Below are 20631 nucleotides of genomic sequence, written 5' to 3'. Positions count from 1 at the left end.
TTAGTTCGTTCATAGAGCAAGAATAAAACAACAACAAAAAAAACATCTTGGCCTTTTATATAATTACCTGTAACAAACAGTTTTTACATGTTGGTCATCTCTTGATTGCCTTTTGTGTCTTTACTTATAAAAAGAAACAAATATATATATATATATATATATATAATATAAATATATATAGTCTCCCTGATTGTTCTAATTTGCTTCTGTCAAGCTGATTCACTGTAGGGGTCTGGATCACTGCTAGGTTCATTACAATTCAAACGTACAGGGAGGAGGTTTCTGACTGGACATGAGTGTATATCTACTTTGTAAGGGCGGATTCAGTTGTGATGGTAACTGCCAGGATGATCAGAGCCAAGGTTGTCACTCGCCTGCTTTTTCTCCGGCTGGCACCTTGGTTTTGCTGTTTGTGGTTTCTCCCGATTTCTTTCTAGAAATGAACTCTCTTCATATGCATTCATAATTTTTGTGCGTGTCAGTGTGTCTGTTGAACAAAACTAGACATGCATGCAAAAGCAGTGTATTTTAGTAGTGATGCCTTAAGTTAGACCATAAGCTGAAGGTTCTCAAAAAAAAGAAAAAAGAAGAAAAAACATTTAATGAGTTTGTTCCTCTCTCCATGTGGTATACAATTGTGTCCTTTCCTTCCACAGTACCTTTGCTGGGTCACTATTTTTGCACCCTCGTTAGATAGGTCATCATCAGCAGTGCCGAGGTCTCTGAACTTTCCCTCCCACACTGGGACGAGCGCTGCCCTCAGCACTCACAGGTGTTGCGAGTTTCTCTCGGCTGTTTGCAGGTTATCTGGAAATGTCCTGTATTTTCCAATGTGTGTTTTTTGTACTGTAGGGAGTAATGTATCTTTTATCATCAAAAAATAAACATGTTAAACATAGAGCAATGCTGCGTCTTTCTTATTTATTTATTTAAACTGAGGGAGTCACCTGCTGTAAGCCGCTGCGAGCCGCTCTCAGGAACGGCCCTTCCACATCCAGGTCCTCTTTAGCGCTGCCTTCACAGTATTCTGCTCCTATCTCCTCGCACCACTGCAGGGCCTGCCTGCCAGATACCTGCAAGAAAAGAAAATGTACTTAAGGTCATTTTTAACAGAGCTGTTCATTTTTATTTTTTTTTAAGTAAAACTTACTTTGGCTATTTTTATTATTGATTAATATGTAAAGTAGGCCAAGTTTCTCAATGAATCAATTGATCTGTATATAAAATGGCAGCAAATTGTGAAAAATGTCAGTCAGTGTCATCACAATGGAAATGCTTGAACCAGAGAATGATTTGAATGTTTGCTTGTTATTAATTATTTGAGGATGTGCTGATTAATTTTCTGTTGACCAACTAATCAATGAAGTGTAGTTTTCAAACAACCTCTCTTTTACTTTTGTAGTTCTCCAGTCAGTAAACAGTTTCTACTACATGAATGCATTGTTCTAATTAGGCTACTTCCTTCGGGCTCTAGTTGGTAATGATAGCATTGAACACAAAGTAGCCTAGGCTATTTTACTTTGCATTTTCATACCTAGGAGTGCAATGTGTGTGTGTGTGTGTGTGCGTGTATTTCGTTTTATCAACATCTGTAGGCTACTGCTGAGGTTGTCTTGGTCACAGTTGATTGTAAAATCTATAAAACCAGCATCAGTCTGGATTTCAGTGGATTTTGACCAAAGGTTGTCTGATTGGAAATTCCTGACATGAAAGAGTAAAACTTTTAAAGAGCCTAATCCCTTTACTCATGTCAAGTTTAAAAAAAAAACAACCTGAACCCTTGAACCCTGTGGTATCTGTGGTCCACTATTTTACAACACTGATACTTTAAGATCCACAGTGGCACCTTCACTGACCTCCCGGTTGCTCAGGTCAGTCTTGTTGCCCAGTACAATGAAGGGGAAGTCAGATGGGTCCTGAGGCTCACCCTGGATCAGAAACTCCTTCCTCCACCCCTCCAGGGCAGAGAAACTAGCTCTGGATGTGACATCAAACACCAGCATGCAGCAGTGGGCTCCTCTGTACAGAGGTGTGCCCAGAGACTGGAACCTCTCTGTGCCTGCTGTGTCCCAGATCTGAGGGAGACACAACGCGAAGACGTATGTAGGCTGAATTCTGTAGGCTATATGCGAGGCTGGACAGATGGACTGAGGAGTTACCTGCAGGATGACCGTGTCCCCATCTATGTTGACTGTTTTGGAAAGGAAGTCAGTCCCTATAGTGGCCCGGTACATGTTGGTGAAGCGGTGATTCACATATCTGTTCATGAAGGAGGATTTTCCCACCTGTGTAAACACACACAGCCATATAAAAAATCTACAACACAATCAAATCTATTTATCTCCTTCCACAGATCATTAGAATTCACATTTTATCTCACTGCTACGTTAAATAGCCTACAAACTTTTACACTTTCAGAGAATATCCAGGATGATTTACAGCCTTAAACCAGGGTCCTAAATGAAAGTGAAACAGCTGCTTGACGGAGCAGGAAATCCAAACTTATATATACAATATGTTTGAAATAAGAGTTTAAAAAAGAAGTTAGCTGACGTTACCCGGAGCTTCCTATGAGGATTAATTTCAGAGTAACCGGACTTTTTCCTTCCTTCATGTTCACGTGTGTTGCTGAGGTTTGTTTCCACCGGAGCTTCAGCTGCTGCTGCCTTCAGGTGCTCCTCGTATTTTTACATTTGGTAAAATGATGCGTGCCACAGTAGCTGTGGGCCAAAGTGTTTTTAATGTGGACAGTAGGCCTAGCCAGGATGTTAGAAAGACTGAGGTTAGGAATCACCAAGTCCCCCCATTTTCTTTCCCAAAGAAAAGTCAAATGTGTTTTATTTGTTTGTTGTTATCATTATTATTGTTGTTGTTGCTGTTGTTGTTATTTCTATATGTTATTTAACTTTTTAACAGTATTTTACGTAAAAATGCAACATGAAAGTCCAAAGGATGTTTCAAAGTCCTCTGTAAAATGGGCCTACTGGGAATTATATCTAGTATAATAGTGAACCCTTACTGTTGACCTAAAAGCAATCGAATTTAAACATATTTAGTCTAAAAATACTGTATTAATTAAATGTTCACCATAATGTTTACTAAAGCCCCAAAGCTCCAGAAAGACCAGTGTCCTCAGTGGTTTTCATAGCAGAAATATGTGCAGCCAAAGTAGCATTTTGGTGGTGCTTTGTCTCAAAAACAAGAGTGTCCAGAGCTATCTGAGCTAAACAGGTGTTGCTTTGCTTCGTTGCTCATTTTTTCTCTGTAATTGCATTGTTTTAAACAGTCTTTGAAAGCACCATGTGACAGCTGCTTTGGTTTGGTTGGCACATAGCTGACCTCTGTCCTGTATGAGTCAACACCCAGAGGCACAGCTGATTTCACAGCAAAAGTTAGAATAGGCATAAGAAAAAAATACATACAGCATAGAATATAAAAAATAACACAGACCACCATGCAAAAACACATAGATAGATAGATAGATCTATGTAAAATGGTGATTTTGAATAAAAAATTCATTAACATGTAATCTAATGTAAATTGTACTGGATACTATATTTATTTACCACTAGGGGGGAGTATAGGCCTCAGGTGATTCACGGTTCTCCCAGGATTTCCTTTCTGTTGGAGCTGTCAGGTGGTGTTATCTACAACATGTCTAGTGATTCACTGTTTTTCACCATTTGTTTTTCAACTGACTGGAGCCTTAATGCTTAAAAGGTGCTCAATAAATGTGCTCAAAGTAACACGTTTAGATTTCGGCTACCTGCCTTTATAAAATGCATTTAACATACTTTTACATAATTATTAGTATACCACTACACAAATATCACAATAAATCTTTCAAATATATATGAAAATATTGTGGCTTTAACAATTACTGCATACCACAAAAAAATAATTTACTCATCCGCTGCAGCTAGACATTGTTTAAATAAACAGACATTTATCTTAAATTCTTGGAGAGGTTTTTGGAGAAATGTGGATAAAATGGTGCATGTGAAATATTTATAAAAAAGAGTCTTGGCTTTGTTTCACTCTGTATTAGCCCTATAGCTTCAATGAAGAGCTGGAACAGAGTACACAGTACATGACACTGTCAGTTAAATTGGAACAAGATGATTTTAACAACCTTGAAGCTACTTAAGGGGGAAAAAACTCTATACTACACCAATTCACTGAAACACTACTATTGACATAAAGACATACAAGCAAAACACTAACGTTCAACAAGAAATAAAAACATGCAGCTTTTTTTTCAATAATCAAAAAAAGAGAAAAGAAAATTACAGTTACACACATTGAGGTAATGCTTACATGCTTTTGCATATCTGTGTCCTGTTGAGACCGTCAGAGGCGCAGGAGCAGAATACTGAGATTACACAAAATCAGCAATATAAAAAGCCAGGATATCTCAGTGAGTGGCACCAGAGTGCCAGGCTTTGGCCACTCAACCACCTGACTTTATTAGTCATTGCAGACACACACTCATACGCTGCCTGATAAACAAAACATCACATGCAGATCAGAGATGTGTGCCAAGAAGGCCACATGGACACTAGTTAATCTTTGTTGACTAAAACTGTGAGTAGCTGATGAGAAAAAAAGAGGTGAAACTGAAGAACAAAGTAGAGGAGTGTGTGTGTGTGTGTGTGTGTGTGTGTGTGTGAGAGAGAGAGAGAGAGCTCTCCTGGGTATGTTGCTGCAGCCCTGCGTGGCAGAGATAAGACCACCGCCTACACAGAAGCCTGTTTCTTGGGAATTAGAAAGCTGTCCCCAAAGTCCACTGGTGACATGCAACACCATCAGTCAGACAGCTACAACGGGCTCACACAACCTCCCAACTGTCCAACGAGACAATCCAGTGTCAGCTCCAACTGCTTTTGTCGAGATACTGTCAACGGAGCAGGCACGTTGTGTGTGCGTGTGTGTGTGTGTGTGTGCCTAATGCATGTGCCCATGCAGGCTATGAGTTACATGGCATGACCACGGACATGCTGCAATGTCCTGTTGGTCTGTGTGTCTGTCTGTGCTTTGTATGACAGCGAGCGGCGGGCCTGTAATTCCTGGCCTCCTCCTTTCATCTAGATAACCTCTTATCAGAGCAGAGCAGCCCGCTTGCACAGCGGCAGCAGCCACATCCCTGCCCAGCTGGCCACACTGCCACAGAGACCTCATTTCACTCTTACTCTCATAATATCACTTTCATCGACACACACTGATGCACTCTGCGAGCAGAGTGGCTTATTCCCATTCAGTTTTGATATTAGTGCCACTAAAAGTAAACTCTTCGTAGACGCAAGGGGGGTAAGGGACGGACTCAAGTAGATAACACAATAAATTACCTTCATCAAACATCTTTTCATATTATTTCCACTTATCCTGTTCAGCGTCATGGCAAGCTGCACCGGGCGAGAGGCAAGCTGCATCCTAACAATAAATAGTATTATGTTATGTATATATATTTTTTGCACTTGAACTTGTTTGATTGTATTTTGATTGCATTGTCACTTTATATAAAGCACATTGTGTTGCCCTGTGAATGAGATGTGCTGAGGGCCATAGCCACGATGTTCGAAATTCTAAGGCAATGAAACCTGGATGAAACTTTTATAGATAAGAAGTGAGGCTTTGTACGGCCTTGTTTGGTTTGTCTGTGTTTCCTGATACCCATCTGGGCAAAAATACTGTGGAATCGTTTTGAATCTGTGACCTTGCTGGCCTTTAATGTACTCTGCAGTTTGCTTCTGTTGGCGCAGGAGGAGGATTTCAAGCCAAGCAACTGTAGAGAGAGTGGGATTTGTAAATATGCATTAAGAAACAACATGGCTTCTCCCATATCAATGTGTTATCCCCTACAAACTGAAACAAATGCATTACAAAACTGTGCATAATATTTACCCCCCAACATATTCGTCTCAAGATTTGTGGACATCAATAACAAATGTGAATTCTGTAAACCACTAACCATCCATTTTATGAATGTCAGCACACATCAAGATTCTGGAGGAGAAATGGGACTATTTTGACACTCAAACCAATCATTCAATTAAGCTGGATACCAAGGATGTAATGCTATACTATGAAAACAAAAACAGAAAAGTTCAGCTGTCAACTTACTAATTTTGCTTTGGAAACTTCACATCCATAAAGCCAAATTTGGATTTGAATTTAGATTTAGGCAATAGCTTGAGGCAAACCATATTATAAACAAAAAAAATGCAGTCATATAGCTAGTGTGCTTCAATTTTTTAAAGAAATTAAATTTTATTGGCTACCTTTTCTGTTATTATTTTTTATATTATTGTTTTTGCCTTTCATTTTTATTTGTATTATATTACACTTTGCCCATTTCCTGTTGCCATGTTGAATGTATCCTCCAACTGAGAGTGGAGTCATGCCTGTTATGTTATCCCTGTTTCATTGTGATGCCTAAATAGTTTCTTTTTCTTTCTCATTGTCATATGTTATAGTTGACAACAATACATACAATAAAGAAATAAGAAAAAAAACTGTAGAAAGAGTGAAACGTTAATGGAAATATGCGACTCAGTGACCTATATATTGATTTGCATCTGGTCTAACTGATGGATGCAGTTTATCTGCCCCTCACTACCCGATGAGGATGTAGTTTTAATTAAACTGCTCCAGTTTCTTAAGTGGCAGAAAAAGGCCCAGTGTTCCAAATTAAAAAAAGGCCTCAATTCTTCCTAACTGTTTTTCTCACCTGATTTCCCTGAAAACTGTAAATGAACAAAGAGAGAGGAAAGTTGGGGAGCTGCTTTGACTATCAAATGACTGGGACAGTGTCGGGCTTGTGCGCAGCCAGGCCGTGTCCAGACCATATCTCTGCCCCCATGATTGCAGCTCCTCTCCCGATTTGCATTACTGTGTTCCACTCTAAGCTTTGCTGGACCACAAAGAAATTGAGTCTTTGCATTTTATATTTGCTTTGTTCAAATGTCTGTGGAGTCTTTTCCATGCGAACTCGGCCTTATCAGGGGCTGTATGCACATTTCATCAACAGACAAAAAGCACCCATCCTGCATGCTCACCGCCCTGCTTGGAACAGCTGTATGACATTATATTCATGTGTGTGTCTGCAATAAACTTCTATCTATCTCTCAGCTATACATTATTATTTGAGAATAGTGTGCGTTTATCATGTGGTGCTTTCTTTGTGGAAATCCTCAGAGATACGAACATGTTATCAACGCTACACTACCAGCACACACGGCCATAAAGGAAGAGCAGAGGAGCCAAGATTTAAAGCTGACACCTTCAACTTTCCCTCTTACTTCAGATGCCAAAAGCCTTTGATAAGACAAACAACAGTTGCACCATTTGCAGATAAAATACACATTTGGACATAATTTTACATTAAGTGTTTTAAATATGTTAGCTTTGCCCTCACACAAGTTTTTTTCTCTCTCTGGACCAAAGAGGTGTGTCTTTCAAAAAGTTGTCCCCAACCCCTCCCACGGACTGTCTCTTAGCCCTAAAGTTCGCTAGTGGTTGGAGAAGTAGTTCTTCTAGCCATCAGCCTATACTGAGTCAGACAGACGAGCTGTGCAACCTTCCACCTGGCTGCATAACTTTAACCCCGTGCCCTACTGCTCACCTCGCTCATCTCTGACAACCACTCAGGTAGGTGACCCCACGGCTCTTTGTCTCCTGTTGGCCTATTCTTCAGGAGACACCAGTGTATAATCCCATTGATTTAAGACTCTCTGGCTTATGAAAGCACATTTAATGCATTTGGAGCTTGGTGAGGTTTACTATCGCTTCAGGCCATTTGTTGCTTGATTGACTGTGACTTGGAGAGATATGAGAGGTGAGGACTTTACTTTAAGGTCACAGAGATTCTGCTTCCTTCTCAATGAGATGGACAGTTTCTCTAAAACATGTGTTTTATTTAGATTTGTAATATTATTTCCTTTGATATATTGCCATGGGTCTATGTATCTGAGTGATAAAATTAATTTTTGATGAGTCATCATCACGATTATCATGCTTTTAGGTGACTCATCCCTTTAATGTTAAATGTTTTAATATAAATTACTGTACTAAATTCCCACTCATTAACCTTCAATTAGGACAGTAATTAAACCTAAAGTCAATTAACCATGTTCTTGTGTGAAGCTTATATCTGAAAAGCATTTTAGTTTAAAACAATTAAATCTATCTAAATAGGATTATTGCCACCTGTTTAAAATTTTCTGGACATTCTAATTTGATCGGCTCTCCACAACATCCTGTCTCACTCTGCTGTGTTTTGTCACATTTCTAGTCTAACAGATTTCTATTAATCAGATGAGATCAGGGTCGTGTTGTAGCTGGATATATTTATCATTATAATAATGCTGTCTATCAGATTTTCTCAGACTTTATCAGACACTATCAGCCTCTTCTCTTTCCTCATCTCTTTCCTCTAAAGATATGTGGCGAGGGCGGCCTTGTCTGTTATTGCAATTCTCACAGTACTGATTTAACATTCTGTGCTTTCATTACTTTTTCAGTTTTCACTTTCAGTTTTTTTAAAGCAGTAATTTGTGATTTTTTTTACACGGCAGCAAACGGCCTTGTCATCTCAAAGACTAAAACTTGTAACACAGTTATTCTTGAATAAAAACAGAAAAACTATCAAAAACACCAAACATTTAAAAGGCTGTTGTGAAAATGGCATATTATCCTCTAAGCAGTGTGACAGAGGGTACTGCTTACACTTTCACTTCGTAAATCTGCCTGTATACACCAATTCAGTTGTTTTTTTAAGTCGGAATGTTATGCTGTCTGTCTACAGTGTGGGGCGTCCCCGAGGGCATATCTTTTGCATTCTTCTAACTGGCACACCTATTGTAGACAGGCCACTTAGAAACCGTTTGGTCATTGGCTGCATCACTACAATTATAGACCCCTTTATTTTTAGTTTTTACTTTCAGCCACAGTCAAATGAGGATCCTAGAAAAGGAAGTTTGAAGAAGCCTGCTGTCGAGAGATCTTGTCCCTGATAACTTGAAATTTTCACTGGTTGTTATGAAGTGAAGAGTGTGGTGATAATGTATCTTCTTCTATACATTGTTACAGTAAATCAGACACATTTAATTGTGGCGTGCATTTCCACGAGGTTGCAGAAATACCCTGATTTCAGCTTTCAGTTTCAGAAAAATTATCTTGAGTGGATGCATTTGACACACAATCTACAGCACTGTAGATTTCTCACATCCCTACTGTTGTGGCGCTATAGGTTGAGTCAGCATGGAGGATTCATCAGAGCAGTCCCACTGGGTGTCTCCAGCTCTGCTCAGCTCAGATCCGCTGGCCGGTTTCTCCTCTGAGCCTGGCCTGCTGCCTCCAGAAGATGGCGAGGCCTTCTTCTCCAGCCAGGACACAGACTACACCGGCCTACCCTCCTTCTTCTCCAGCCCAAGCCACAGCCGAGCACCATCCTCCTACAGACACAGCTCGGGTCAGTGCTCCCACCCACTCTCACCCCCGTAATCCATCTTCTCATCCACAGTCCAAATCATGATGTGACTTTGTCTATTCTGTCCCACTTTCCACAGTCCGTCAGGTATTCACCTCTCCGAGCCTCCTCAGCAACCTCCAGCTGCTGGACGGGCCGGGCAGCCACTCCCTGAGCTCAGCCTACAACCCTCCAGGCTCCACTTGGAGCAGCAGCTCCCTCAGCAAGACTCCGTTGCACTCGCACACACCGACGTCCCTCTACACCCCCGGCCTCACCTCCTCCTTCACCACATCCAGAGACGGATACTCGTCTCCGTGTAGAGAGGGCAGGGAGAGCCCCCAGCTTCAGGAGGCCCTGAAGGCCGAGCGCCTGAGCCCGCTGGGGGGGTCGGGGACCGGCAGCAGTTTTCTAAATCTGACTCCTGCCGCTGGGAGTGTGTATACTCCGTCGTCCCACTCCCACCCACACATGCTGAGCCCCTACAGTTCGTACATGACGGGTCCACAAGACTACAACTCTGCTGCCCTGTACTCCAGCCCTGGAGCATGGATCAGCCCCTCATACTCCCCTAAACTCCACAACAAGATGAGGATATCCACTCCAGGTGAGAATCCACTAAGATTTGTCCTCTTCTATAATTTCATTATATGACAAATCAGTCAATAATCTAAAAAACCTAAGACACTTAAGATTGGCAAAACAATCTCACCACAAAGTCTGTTTAGTGGCTGCTCCGGGAACGTTTGATCATATCACATGATCCTCCTCAGCAGATGGAGTTGCCCAGCTGCTTTAGAAAGGTTGATGGTGAAATTTCCCAAAATTTTCTAGGTCAAAGATAAACTTTAAATCTCAATTCTTAAGCCAACATGGACAAGAAGGTCTTGGAATTTTTTTTTATTCTGACATGTATAATCTGCAAATCCATCTGCTATGGAAGATCATGTGATATAACTGAAAGCAACAGAAGAACAAATAAATAGAATAAATGTGGTGTAATAGTTTTGTCAAATAAATAACTTAGTTCAATAATGATATCTTGATCGTCCTCATTTGTACTGTGTCATGAGTGTTGTAAGACTTTTAAAATGTATTTTAAAGGCAGAATCTGTTTCCAAATGTTGCCTGATTTATTTCAGGCAACATTTTCAAATGTAAAAGTTGCCTTTTTACTATACATACTACAAAATGCAGTAACAGCTATATTTTGATTTTGAACAGAGGCCAGAGAGTGTGTTAACTGTGGAGCCACAGCTACCCCTCTGTGGCGTCGGGATGGTACAGGCCACTACCTGTGTAACGCCTGTGGACTGTACCACAAGATGAACGGCCAAAACAGACCACTTATCCGACCCAAGAAGAGACTGGTATGACCCACTTAGATACACGCCAACGTACTTTCTGTACAATAAATAATAAAACATTGCCAAAGCATTTCAAACACCCCTGATGATCTCTTCTCCGTGTTTCAGATTGTGAGCAAGCGGGCAGGTACACTGTGTGCCAACTGTCACACAAGCACAACAACACTCTGGAGACGCAACGCCAATGGAGAGCCTGTGTGCAATGCGTGTGGACTCTACTTTAAACTGCACAATGTGAGTCACTCATCTTGAGAAAACTCACAACTATATTCCATTAACCGCTGCACAACGTTTTCCCCACAAAATCTGCTTGTAAATACAAATTCTGAGATGCTGATTTCTTTCTTCTACCAGGTCAACCGGCCCCTCACCATGAAGAAAGAAGGCATTCAAACGCGCAACAGGAAAGTGTCCAACAAGAACAAGAAGAGCAAGAAGGCCACCATGTTTGAGTCGTACTCGGAGATGTCTCAGCCAACCTCCCTGGACGGCAACGGTGGGCCCTTTTCCCTGGGCCCCGGGGCTCTCCTCACCTATAGCCACACACCGCACCTCATCTCAACACCGTCAGCCTTGCATCCCTCCGCCTCCTTATCCTACACACACCACCTCAACACCGGTATGGTGCCCACACTGGTGTAAAAATGAGAAAACAGGAATCTGACAGCGGTGTATATTTAAGAATCAGCACGCTTGCTTTCCAGTTATTTGTGTGAATTTGTACATATGTGTGTCATTGGATTTATGTGAATAAAGTTTACTTTTCACTGTATTTTAGGGGGAAGCACCAAACTGAGGTTGCTGCACATATAAACACACTGATAAGGGAATTGTTCCCGCTGTATAGAGAAACACAAATCTGTTTGACTGCCACATCTGAGTCTTAGTCCCTCTTCTTTTATTCCTAATGTGAAATTATACTTGATTTTGTGTTACACGGGTCTGTTTTGTATTTGCAAAATTTATATTACCATATTAAAACTACAAAGAAAATAATAAAATGTGTGACTTGTTCTGTTGGAGTTATGAAGGCTTCTGTTTATTGATGTCATTTGAATTCTCAGATCACCCGTTCAGCTGAGTGAACTGACCTCAGAAAAACCTCATGTGTGGCTTTATTGTACTCCCCTGCTCAGGTATAACAGTCTCTTTGTACAGGCAGGCGCTTCACTTTGACAGTGTAATTGGACATGTATGCAAATTCTACCATTCTGCAGAAGTGACAAACACTCAACTAAAGTGAAACACTTACGCCTGGGTTTTATATTTAGACCAGCACTGCCAGTTGATGAGCAACTGGGCTTTAAGTTCACAAACACACACACACACACACACACAAGGTCAAGTTTCTATTTTCATGCATAAAATTTCCACTCTCATGCTTGAGTGCAAAGGTCAGATGACAGAGAAATTGCTCAGTAATGATAATATGTAACATAACTTCACAGCTCTTTTAAAGGCATTTTATTTGTTTCCAGAAGGCTGAAGATAGAGACCTGAGAATGCTGACTACATACATACAGCATAGGAGTATTTTCATGCCGATGTCTTACTTATGTGAACATACAAATGTATAACGAGCTAAATGTACTTAAAAGTGTCAAACATGTAATATATAAGTATTTAATGCGTAGCAGAATGGCCCCTGTCAGTTATATAATACATTAAAGGTTCATTATGACTGATGCATATGTAACGTAGGAAGCATTATAATGTTACTTGCTGGTCAAATTGGAGCTTGACCGTGACATACTGTTGGGTAGTTTAAGCTACAACAATGCATAACTTTTCATTAGCTGATCATATGCTTTGTTTCAAAAAATCTTAATCTCAAAAGTGACTAATAACTATAGCTGAAAAATAAATATTGTGGAGTAAAAAGTAAAATATTTATTTTGTGAGTATGCGGTGCAGTGGAAGGGTGAAATAGCTGAATCTGAAAGTAGGCTACTTGATTAAAGTACACTTGAGTAAATATAATTAGTTAATGAGTACAATAATCAAAGCAGAATTTCCATGTAAATGTCAGCAATCCTTTAGTTGTGCAGAACAGACATTTAATTTTCAAAATACTGATTGTTTGTATCCAGGTAATCCCACTCAATGAACCAGAGATAACTGTTTCATATCGCTCAGACTTGTGACCGTGTCTTTATAACTGATTAGATTAGAAGACTGGTGTATTCAGGGAGAGGTCTTTGACAGACTTTTGCTGCAAAAGACAATGGAAAATCCTTAAATGAGTCAGTTTATTTCCTCAGTAATGCCATTTTATTTCAAATGCCAGGCGGTAGTACAGTGGTATGTATGTGCAGAGTATTTTTTATGCTGAGTAGCAGGGCTGGGGTTGCTCACTCAGGAGTGGGGGGTGACTGATAGGTTATCTCTGAGGCCACAGACCCAAAACTATCCACCTGCTGCTGGCAACGCCACTCTCACACTCCCTGTCAGTTAGTCAGCGAGGGGCACCCAGTACACTTTAGGCATTTAAACGTGAAATACGTCTACCAATATATCATTGGTGTCGTCTGAAGGTTTCAAAATCAATATGTCAGATGTTTGGGTCAAATGAATCCAGTCAGGTTTCATAATCTGTGGGCACACACAGAACGCTTCGCTTGAGCCAAATCTATAAATGATCACACACACCAGTGGTGTGTGTTTTCATAGCCGATTTGTACACGCTTCACTGCAGACTTAAGGGAGAAATAAGACTTTCATTTGTGCATTTGGTTTCAGCTAAGTGAGCGCGGCCCTGTGAACATCTGGTCACGCCACCCACTCATGACACTGTAAACCTGGTCTTCACCCTAAAATGCAATGATAAAGTTGTGGGGACTTACATTAGTCCCAAAAGGAAGTCCCTACAAGTTGATTGTGTAAATAGATGTATGTCCCCACAACATGAGTAATACATGCTCACACACAGTCAGTCCCCGTGATAAACCAACTCTTAAATCAAAATTTTGACTATACTCATTTTGCCCAAATTACTCATAAAACACCTGAGTAGAACAACAACAGCTTTATTTCATTCACAGTCAACTACTGTTATGCTTAACTCCCCCGATTCCGCCAGGACCTTTATGGTGAGAATTTAATGTATTGATGGCCAGTGAAGTAACAGAAAATTATCAGGGGTTTTCTATTTGAATCCATTTCCCACATTTAACCAAAGTTTAACCTAAATCACACTAAAGCATAGAAACCTATCTACATTGTTTCCCTTTTCAAGAATGATCAGAATTAGTAAAACAATCATGAGACAAATAATTAAGTGTCAAAAAACAAAACTTGAAATGGAAAAAAGAGAGATGAGATGATTTGGCAAGCACATCCATAATTTATACTCTTTTCCTTAACTGTCTATCTGCTGTTTATCTGCTGTAGCCGGCAGCTCTGCTCTGGGGAAATGGCAACAAATGCCGGGGACAGATTAGCAACCACAGGCCTGCTCCAGTTCACTCACAAGGCCGTCTGTTAGTGGCCTTCTCTCTCTTGCTCTTTCGGTGTTTGTCTCTTTTCCCATTCAGCCTGTTTTATCCTGCAGAGTTGTACAATGCCCTTGTTTGCGGTAGAAACTATTACAACAGGGAAGCAGGTGATTTGATAACGTGTTGTTTCACCTTTTACAGTCTGGGAGACTAAAGGCAAATTCATGTTTTGCTTGCGTGTAATTTCAAACAACAGCCTTCCTGAAGGAGGAAACAGATGCATTTCTGAACACATGTCAACACTCCACTGTAACATCTACAGCGAGAAATAAAAGATTAGTGAACGCAACTACCACAGCTTGATGTATAGGAAACTCCTTTTGAAACATATGGTACATGAGCACCCCCAACAGGGAAGAACACAACACTGCAGCTCCAGTTATTCCCCAACTGACACAGGATGTAAAACTCTGCACACTGCAGTTTAGAGATAACACTCTGCGTTTGTGTGTAGTACATTGTCATGTAAATTGTTAATGCATATTATATTATTATTATGTTATGGTACTAAACTGAATATGAAATGAGGATGGCTTAACAGTTGAGGTTATGAAAGAAAGAGTAGTAGTATATGAAATACTTGTAAAATGAGATTTTGTAAATTTAGACATATTTTGGGTATAGCTTCTTGTATTGTCTCGATGATGACATACATGTATGTTGGTGTATTTTAATAGAAAGAATATGACATATATGAGTGGAGCTAATGTGGTTAAAGACATTTTTAATGCATCTGTTAATCAATTAATGCATCTTGTACAAGATTCTAATCTCCTTTCATGTAACTTGCAACCATCTGGGGTCTTTTGATATACCTGATATATTTGACATATATAACAGCTTATTGGTAAATACTGTATATGGACTTACGGTAACCACTTACTGGTAACCATTTTTCAACATTTTGATCCGTCAAAGATCCATCTGGGATGGAAACCTCTATACCTAATAAATGTGTGGTTTGGAGTCAGTGTGCAGGCATCGCTTTTTTTCATCAATGCTGATAATGAAATGATCCATGAGATAAAGCATGGGTTTATGAGACAATCTTAACAATGCATCACTTTGCAACATTAAAATGTTGCACTTATTACATGTAAATATGTTTCCTCTAGCTGATATTCAAACTGAATTGCCACTTTGTTTCACTTCATTCGGTGAATTTGAATTACTGAATAAATGTGAGACGTGAGCAGGGATTCGCAGGTCTTGAATCAGGCTGGTACCTTTTCTTCATGTAATTCATTTGTTGGACTCAGGATTCAGCTCAATAACAACAACAAATAAAATACAGTGTTTCTACAGTGACGCCCCGCATACTTGATATTGTTAATGTCAGTCTAATTACTGGAGTCGTGCCTATGAGTTTTAAACATGCAGTTGTTCAACCCTTGTTAAAGAAACCTGGTCTGGACCGACTTGAGCTCTCAAATTATCGGCCTATTTCTAAGCTCCCTCTGCTTTCCAAAATTATGGAGAAAGTTGTTTATTTGCAGCTGAGCACATTTGTAAATGACAATTGTATAACTGAAATTTTTCAGTCTGGGTTTAAGTCAGCCCACAGCACTGAGACAGCTCTGCTGAGGGTTCTCAATGACATTTTTTTGGCTTTAGACTCTGGTGATACTGTTGCTCTGCTACTATTGGACCTTACGGCTGCGTTCAATCACCAAATTTTATTGTCGGCTTGAAAATTGTGTGGGCATTAAGGGGTTGGCCTTAGCCTGGATTACATCATATTTGGAAGACAGGAGTTTCTCAGTTCAGGTTAATGATGCTGTGTCATCTCCGGCTCCTCTGTTGTGCAGAGTTCCTCAAGGATCTGTCCTTGGGCCGTTACTTTTTTCAATATACTTACTGCCTCTTGGGTCAATCCTCAGAAGATACAATGTATCGTTCCATCTTTATGCTGATGACTGTCAAATTTATGTGCCGCTAAGTCAGTCAAAAACCCTTTTAGAGTGTCTGAATGAAGTGAAAGCATGGATGGCTATGAATTTTTTGTATTTAAATGAGAGTAAAACTGAGCTCATGTTACTTACTCCAAATGACCCAGCTGCTCCCATCTGGGTTGGCTAACCCGAGATATTAGTTCTGTGGTCACAAATCTGGGAGTCAAGTTGGACGGTCGTTTAAAACTTGAAAACAAGTTATTTCCAGCTGAGGCAACTGGCCAAAGTAAAATCGTTTCTATCTCGACATGATTTTGAGATTTTAATCCATGCTTTTATCACCACTCGTTTAGATTATTGTAATGCACTCTATAGTGGTCTTAGCAAATCACTTATGGCACGATTACAACTAGTTCAAAATGCAGCTGCTCGTCTTTTAACTGGAACTCAAAAATTTGCCCATATTTCACCCATTCTCCAATCCTTACACTGGCTTCCAGTGCACTTTCGTACCTATTTTAAAATTATTTTATTTGTTTTTAATTGCGTGCATGGCTTGGCCCCCCAGTATTTGTCTGCTTGTGCCCTACAGTCCATCTCGTTCGCTCTGATCGGCTGATCAGGCACTGCTGGTAGTCCTTAAATCTAAACGTAAATCTAGAGGTGACCCTGCGTTTGCTGTGGCAGCTCCGAGACTCTGGAATGAGCTGCCTCTACATATTATACTTACCAAGTCATTTTCTGTTTTTAAATCTCGTCTTAAAACTCATTTATTTTCTTTGGCTTTTAATACAGTTTGAGGGTTGTCCTTTCAGTTTTGTATTATTGTATTTAAAGTGTTGTTTTTAAAGGTGCTATATAAATAAAGGTGGATTGGATTGGACAATAAAGACACAAGAAAAACATAAATATATATTTATTTTTTGAAGCATGCCTAAAACTTCAGGACAGCAAACAAAAGGAGCTGAGCATTACACAGTGAAAAGAAAATATAACTTATATTTTCTGTCAGCTGTCAGTTTGTAATGAAAATTGGTCCTTGGGTAATGACAATTAGCAGTCTCATCACACCAGCTGAATCAGTGCCACTGTCTCTTAGTTATCAGGTTCATTTAAAGCATTCCAGTCTGGAGAGTGACACCCTTTAACAACAGAAAATCTCTGCTTTGTGTTAAAAAAAATTAAAAGACACACAACAAAGCGAGAGGTGTAACAGCTCACCAAGCTACATATTATAGATACTCCCACACACTGCTTTAGCCAATCCACTTTCTGTCAGTGCACAAGCAGACTGGGCTTTTTGTAAACATTAACTATTTAGTTTTATTTTTGTTGGCGTGGCAATACACATGTTGTGCTATGGTGAATGAGATGCTGCACCTTCACTGTTTCTTCGTGATGAGCACGCCAACCACTACTCCCATTAGCAGCACCACTCCAATTAGTAGCCACCTACTCAGAGTCTCCCGAGATCTCCTCGCTTCTGCGGCGGCGTCTCGCCCAAAAACCTCAGCAAAGCAGTCCTGGAGTCAAAAAAAAAAAAAAGAGGGAGAGAGATTTTGTCATTAGACAATGTCTAGGTTTCTTGGCATCCACATTAAAGGAATACTACACCAGAAATCTAAAGTTGTGGCCAAAGATATTTACACTTTTGCACAAAAATAAATGTAGGTGTATCTTGTCTTATTGATAATAGTGTCTTCAATACGTGTAGTAGCAAAATGGCGCTAGCACTAACTTAAAAAATTTTTTTTTATTATTATATCACACATAGTTTATAGGCATCTATGTCTTTGCTGTATATACGTGTGCTAATACGTGTGTCTAAATGTTTTTTTTTATTATTATTATTTGCTCTGGAGCAAACCAAGAAAGTTAACAACAAATTCCAATCTTTTTTATATTTTTTTTAAACGTAAATACCTTTTAGAAGTTGTAGGAAACAAATTAACCAAGCATGAGTATACAGACCAGTGGCAGAATAGTGTGCTGTGCTGCAGGAGTAGATTGAGAAGTTTTAAGGGATGTTTTTTTGCCATTAGTCTGAGTTGGAATTTCTTGTGTGACAGTTAGAGATGCAACTTTTTTCACTCCAGATAATTCCAATACCTGAACTCAGGGTATTTACCAATACAGAGAACCAATCCATGATTATACAATGGCCAATACCTGATCGGCTAAACAGGGTCAGTATTGTAGCAGACACTGATCTGTATCAGATCTACACAGTCACAGCACTATAAATAAAGCTGCATGTGGACTACCTCCCCAGTCGACTCACCCATCCTCCTTGGCTCTGGATCCACGGACTGATGTGCTCATCCAGGTACATGGTCATCCAGTCTGCGATGCGGGAAACCAGCTCGCTCATATCCTTTTCAACGCATTCCACACACAGTACACCACCAAAGGCAAACAGACCCACTATGCGTCCCCAGTTGACTCCATCTTTGAACACCTCGTCCATCACACTCTTAAAACTGTGGTAGGCTGTGTCAGGAGTGATGTCAAGCTGCGAGGAAAGGTCACTAAACGCTTGCGTGAAGAGCAGTTCAAACTCATTTGCTGAGTCCCGAAGAGCTTCCTTTACAGCCTCTACAGCAGCATGCGGGGATGAGGACGTCCCTGGCTGGCCACCCCCGTTCCTGCTGTTGGCCAGCAAGCAGTTACTGCAAGATGAGTGGGCCTTGCCTCCCTCACTCCTTCCACCAGCATCCTCTGGCCTCAGCAGAGAGGCTGGGTAGTTCCTCTGAGAAAGTTTGTAGCTTATAAAGAACTCCACCAGCTCTCTGTTGCTGCACGACATTATTTCCACACTGTGAACCTCCAACACACAGCCAACCTAATCAGAGCCCATGGTTTCTCCTACCGTTCCTCTCAGGCTGTCAGTGCATTAAAGCTTCTTCGCCTTATGTTGCAGCTAGCAATAGCAGTCTGGAAGCATAGAGGGATGAGAGGGGGAAAAAATGCATCAATTCCTGTGAGCAAATATTTTGCAATCCATGCTGCTGTGTTTTAGCATGCATTGGTTTCCATTCATTTCTGTGTGATAAAATGATCCATCAGGGGGCTTTTGAAATGTGCTTGAGTTGTGTTGTCCATCCCAGTGAACATGCAAGTCTGCATTCATTTTTCACATTGTCATTGCTGCGTAATGCAGTTTAATTGCAGATGCATTTGAAATATCAGCTCTGCATTAGCACACAATGATAATTTATAAAATGCCTTCTCTCGTGTTTCAGCAGTCTGCTGATGCGATATTTCGTATGGTACAGAAATGAATGAAGACTTCTGGATAACTGGAAGTTTTAAAGAAAAAAAGGCATCCAAAAATCAAAAAGTGCTTTTGACAATAAACATGAGCTAACAAACATTAGCTAAATAGCCGCCTTTCAAGCTCACCATTTCGAAATCCAGTAACATTAAGTTATAATGATACGTGTCTGATACGTATATCAAATACATGTCTAGATGCCAGCTTGCCACCGCAGTGCCAGATCTGGCTGCAGTCAAATAACGTAGTTACCAGTTTTAGCTTTACGTGCTAACTAGCTGTTTATAAACAATCCATAGGAAACGCATCAAAAACAACTACAAACTAAAGCCACAGGACTGATATGAGGGAATAATTATTGACAGTTATACTTACAACTGCTAAAATGTTGTTTTCCCTTTGAGAGTGCAGCTATGGAGATACTAAAAGCTGTAGTTGTGAATACAGACACAATATGGTCATGTTTGCAGCTGTAGACTCTGTGGCCTCAACAGTGATGCACGCTGGCGGTTGGCCAATTCTGCTACTGTACCAACCAAACGTCCCGCCTCCTCCTTCTGCTGCACCAATCAGCGTCTGAGAAACACCGGAAATTAAGGGGCCCGTGAAATGTTTGGATAAAGTTCAGGTCCACAAATCTGCTTTCATCATTTCACTTACGCACTAAGAGTGTGGTACCTTAAAAATGTGATGTACAAAAAGCAAAAGAGGTATGTTAATTTAATATAAAATGCACTTCAATTTACTTTATGGAGTATTTATCTTTTAACATATTTGCAGTGTTTTTACTAGTTGTACCACGTGTTGTGTCTACAAAACTGAACGTATAATGCTCATTTTAAGAATGTGTTTATCTTACATTTACTCTGCTCATTGCACTATTGTCTGTTAATCTGTCTGTTTTTGTTTATAGTGTGTATATACGTGTTCTCTATACTGTAGCTTGTGTTGATTTTATTATTCTTATTGTATAAGTAAGCACATCATGAGCAATGTACAATCCAGTCCAATTCCTCCTATGTGTACACATACCTGGCAATAAAGCCGATTCTGATTTTGTGTAATTTTTTTTGTTTTTGGAAGTATGAATAACTAGTGGTTAAATGGGAAAACGTGGTGGTCTGTAATGAATCAATGG

The 20631-nt window shown here is 40.1% G+C and overlaps 3 protein-coding genes across 5 annotated transcripts; 1 reads left to right on the top strand and 2 right to left on the bottom strand.

Moving 5' to 3' along the window:
* Positions 1-38: 38 nt before the first annotated feature.
* Positions 39-7645, bottom strand: si:dkey-13a21.4 (uncharacterized protein LOC494576 homolog). 3 transcript variants are annotated; one of them, XM_038695760.1, is made up of 5 exons: positions 7622-7645; positions 2160-2285; positions 1857-2075; positions 948-1073; positions 39-846 (listed from the first exon to the last, which is right to left on the bottom strand). In XM_038695760.1, exons 1-5 carry the CDS (start codon positions 7628-7630, stop codon positions 760-762), a joined length of 567 nt encoding a protein of 188 aa, XP_038551688.1. In that variant the 5' UTR covers positions 7631-7645; the 3' UTR covers positions 39-759. The 3 variants fall into 3 exon arrangements, with proteins under 3 accessions (XP_038551688.1, XP_038551687.1, XP_038551686.1); XM_038695759.1 differs by lacking the exon at positions 7622-7645 and adding an exon at positions 4318-4463; XM_038695758.1 differs by lacking the exon at positions 7622-7645 and adding an exon at positions 2558-2690.
* gata1a (GATA binding protein 1a) lies at positions 7498-11859 on the top strand. Its single transcript, XM_038695752.1, has 6 exons — positions 7498-7647; positions 9248-9469; positions 9567-10073; positions 10691-10836; positions 10942-11067; positions 11188-11859. Exons 2-6 carry the CDS (start codon positions 9259-9261, stop codon positions 11473-11475), a joined length of 1278 nt encoding a protein of 425 aa, XP_038551680.1. The 5' UTR covers positions 7498-7647; positions 9248-9258; the 3' UTR covers positions 11476-11859.
* Positions 11860-17119: 5260 nt separating this feature from the next.
* LOC119885633 (bcl-2-like protein 1) lies at positions 17120-20046 on the bottom strand. Its single transcript, XM_038695757.1, has 3 exons — positions 19869-20046; positions 18501-19153; positions 17120-17742 (listed from the first exon to the last, which is right to left on the bottom strand). The coding sequence occupies exons 2-3, from the start codon at positions 19023-19025 to the stop codon at positions 17602-17604; spliced, it is 666 nt and encodes a 221-aa protein (XP_038551685.1). The 5' UTR covers positions 19026-19153; positions 19869-20046; the 3' UTR covers positions 17120-17601.
* Positions 20047-20631: the final 585 nt, after the last annotated feature.

This window comes from Micropterus salmoides, unplaced genomic scaffold (genome assembly GCF_014851395.1).
Source record: "Micropterus salmoides isolate LMB-PRFRI ecotype aquatic unplaced genomic scaffold, ASM1485139v1 Ms_hic_scaffold_4, whole genome shotgun sequence".
Classification (NCBI taxonomy): domain Eukaryota; kingdom Metazoa; phylum Chordata; class Actinopteri; order Centrarchiformes; family Centrarchidae; genus Micropterus; species Micropterus salmoides.
The sequence above is the reverse complement of the archived record's forward strand: the minus strand, read 5'-3'. Positions and strand labels throughout refer to the sequence as shown.

Bases quoted from the DNA above. Each gene is read 5' to 3' on its own strand.
- LOC119885633 (XM_038695757.1), bottom strand. From the start codon at position 19,025: ATGTCGTGCAGCAACAGAGAGCTGGTGGAGTTCTTTATAAGCTACAAA. The intron at 17,743-18,500 runs GTGAGTCGACTG...TTTTGACTCCAG, and splicing joins TCCAGAGCCAAGGAGGATGG to GACTGCTTTGCTGAGGTTTT.
- gata1a (XM_038695752.1), top strand. From the start codon at position 9,259: ATGGAGGATTCATCAGAGCAGTCCCACTGGGTGTCTCCAGCTCTGCTC. The intron at 10,074-10,690 runs GTGAGAATCCAC...GATTTTGAACAG, and splicing joins GATGAGGATATCCACTCCAG to AGGCCAGAGAGTGTGTTAAC. The intron at 10,837-10,941 runs GTATGACCCACT...TCCGTGTTTCAG, and splicing joins TCCGACCCAAGAAGAGACTG to ATTGTGAGCAAGCGGGCAGG.
- si:dkey-13a21.4 (XM_038695758.1), bottom strand. From the start codon at position 2,614: ATGAAGGAAGGAAAAAGTCCGGTTACTCTGAAATTAATCCTCATAGGA. The intron at 2,286-2,557 runs TAACGTCAGCTA...GTGTTTACACAG, and splicing joins TCCTCATAGGAAGCTCCGGG to GTGGGAAAATCCTCCTTCAT. The intron at 847-947 runs GTGACTCCCTCA...TACTCCCTACAG, and splicing joins CTCGCAGCGGCTTACAGCAG to TACAAAAAACACACATTGGA.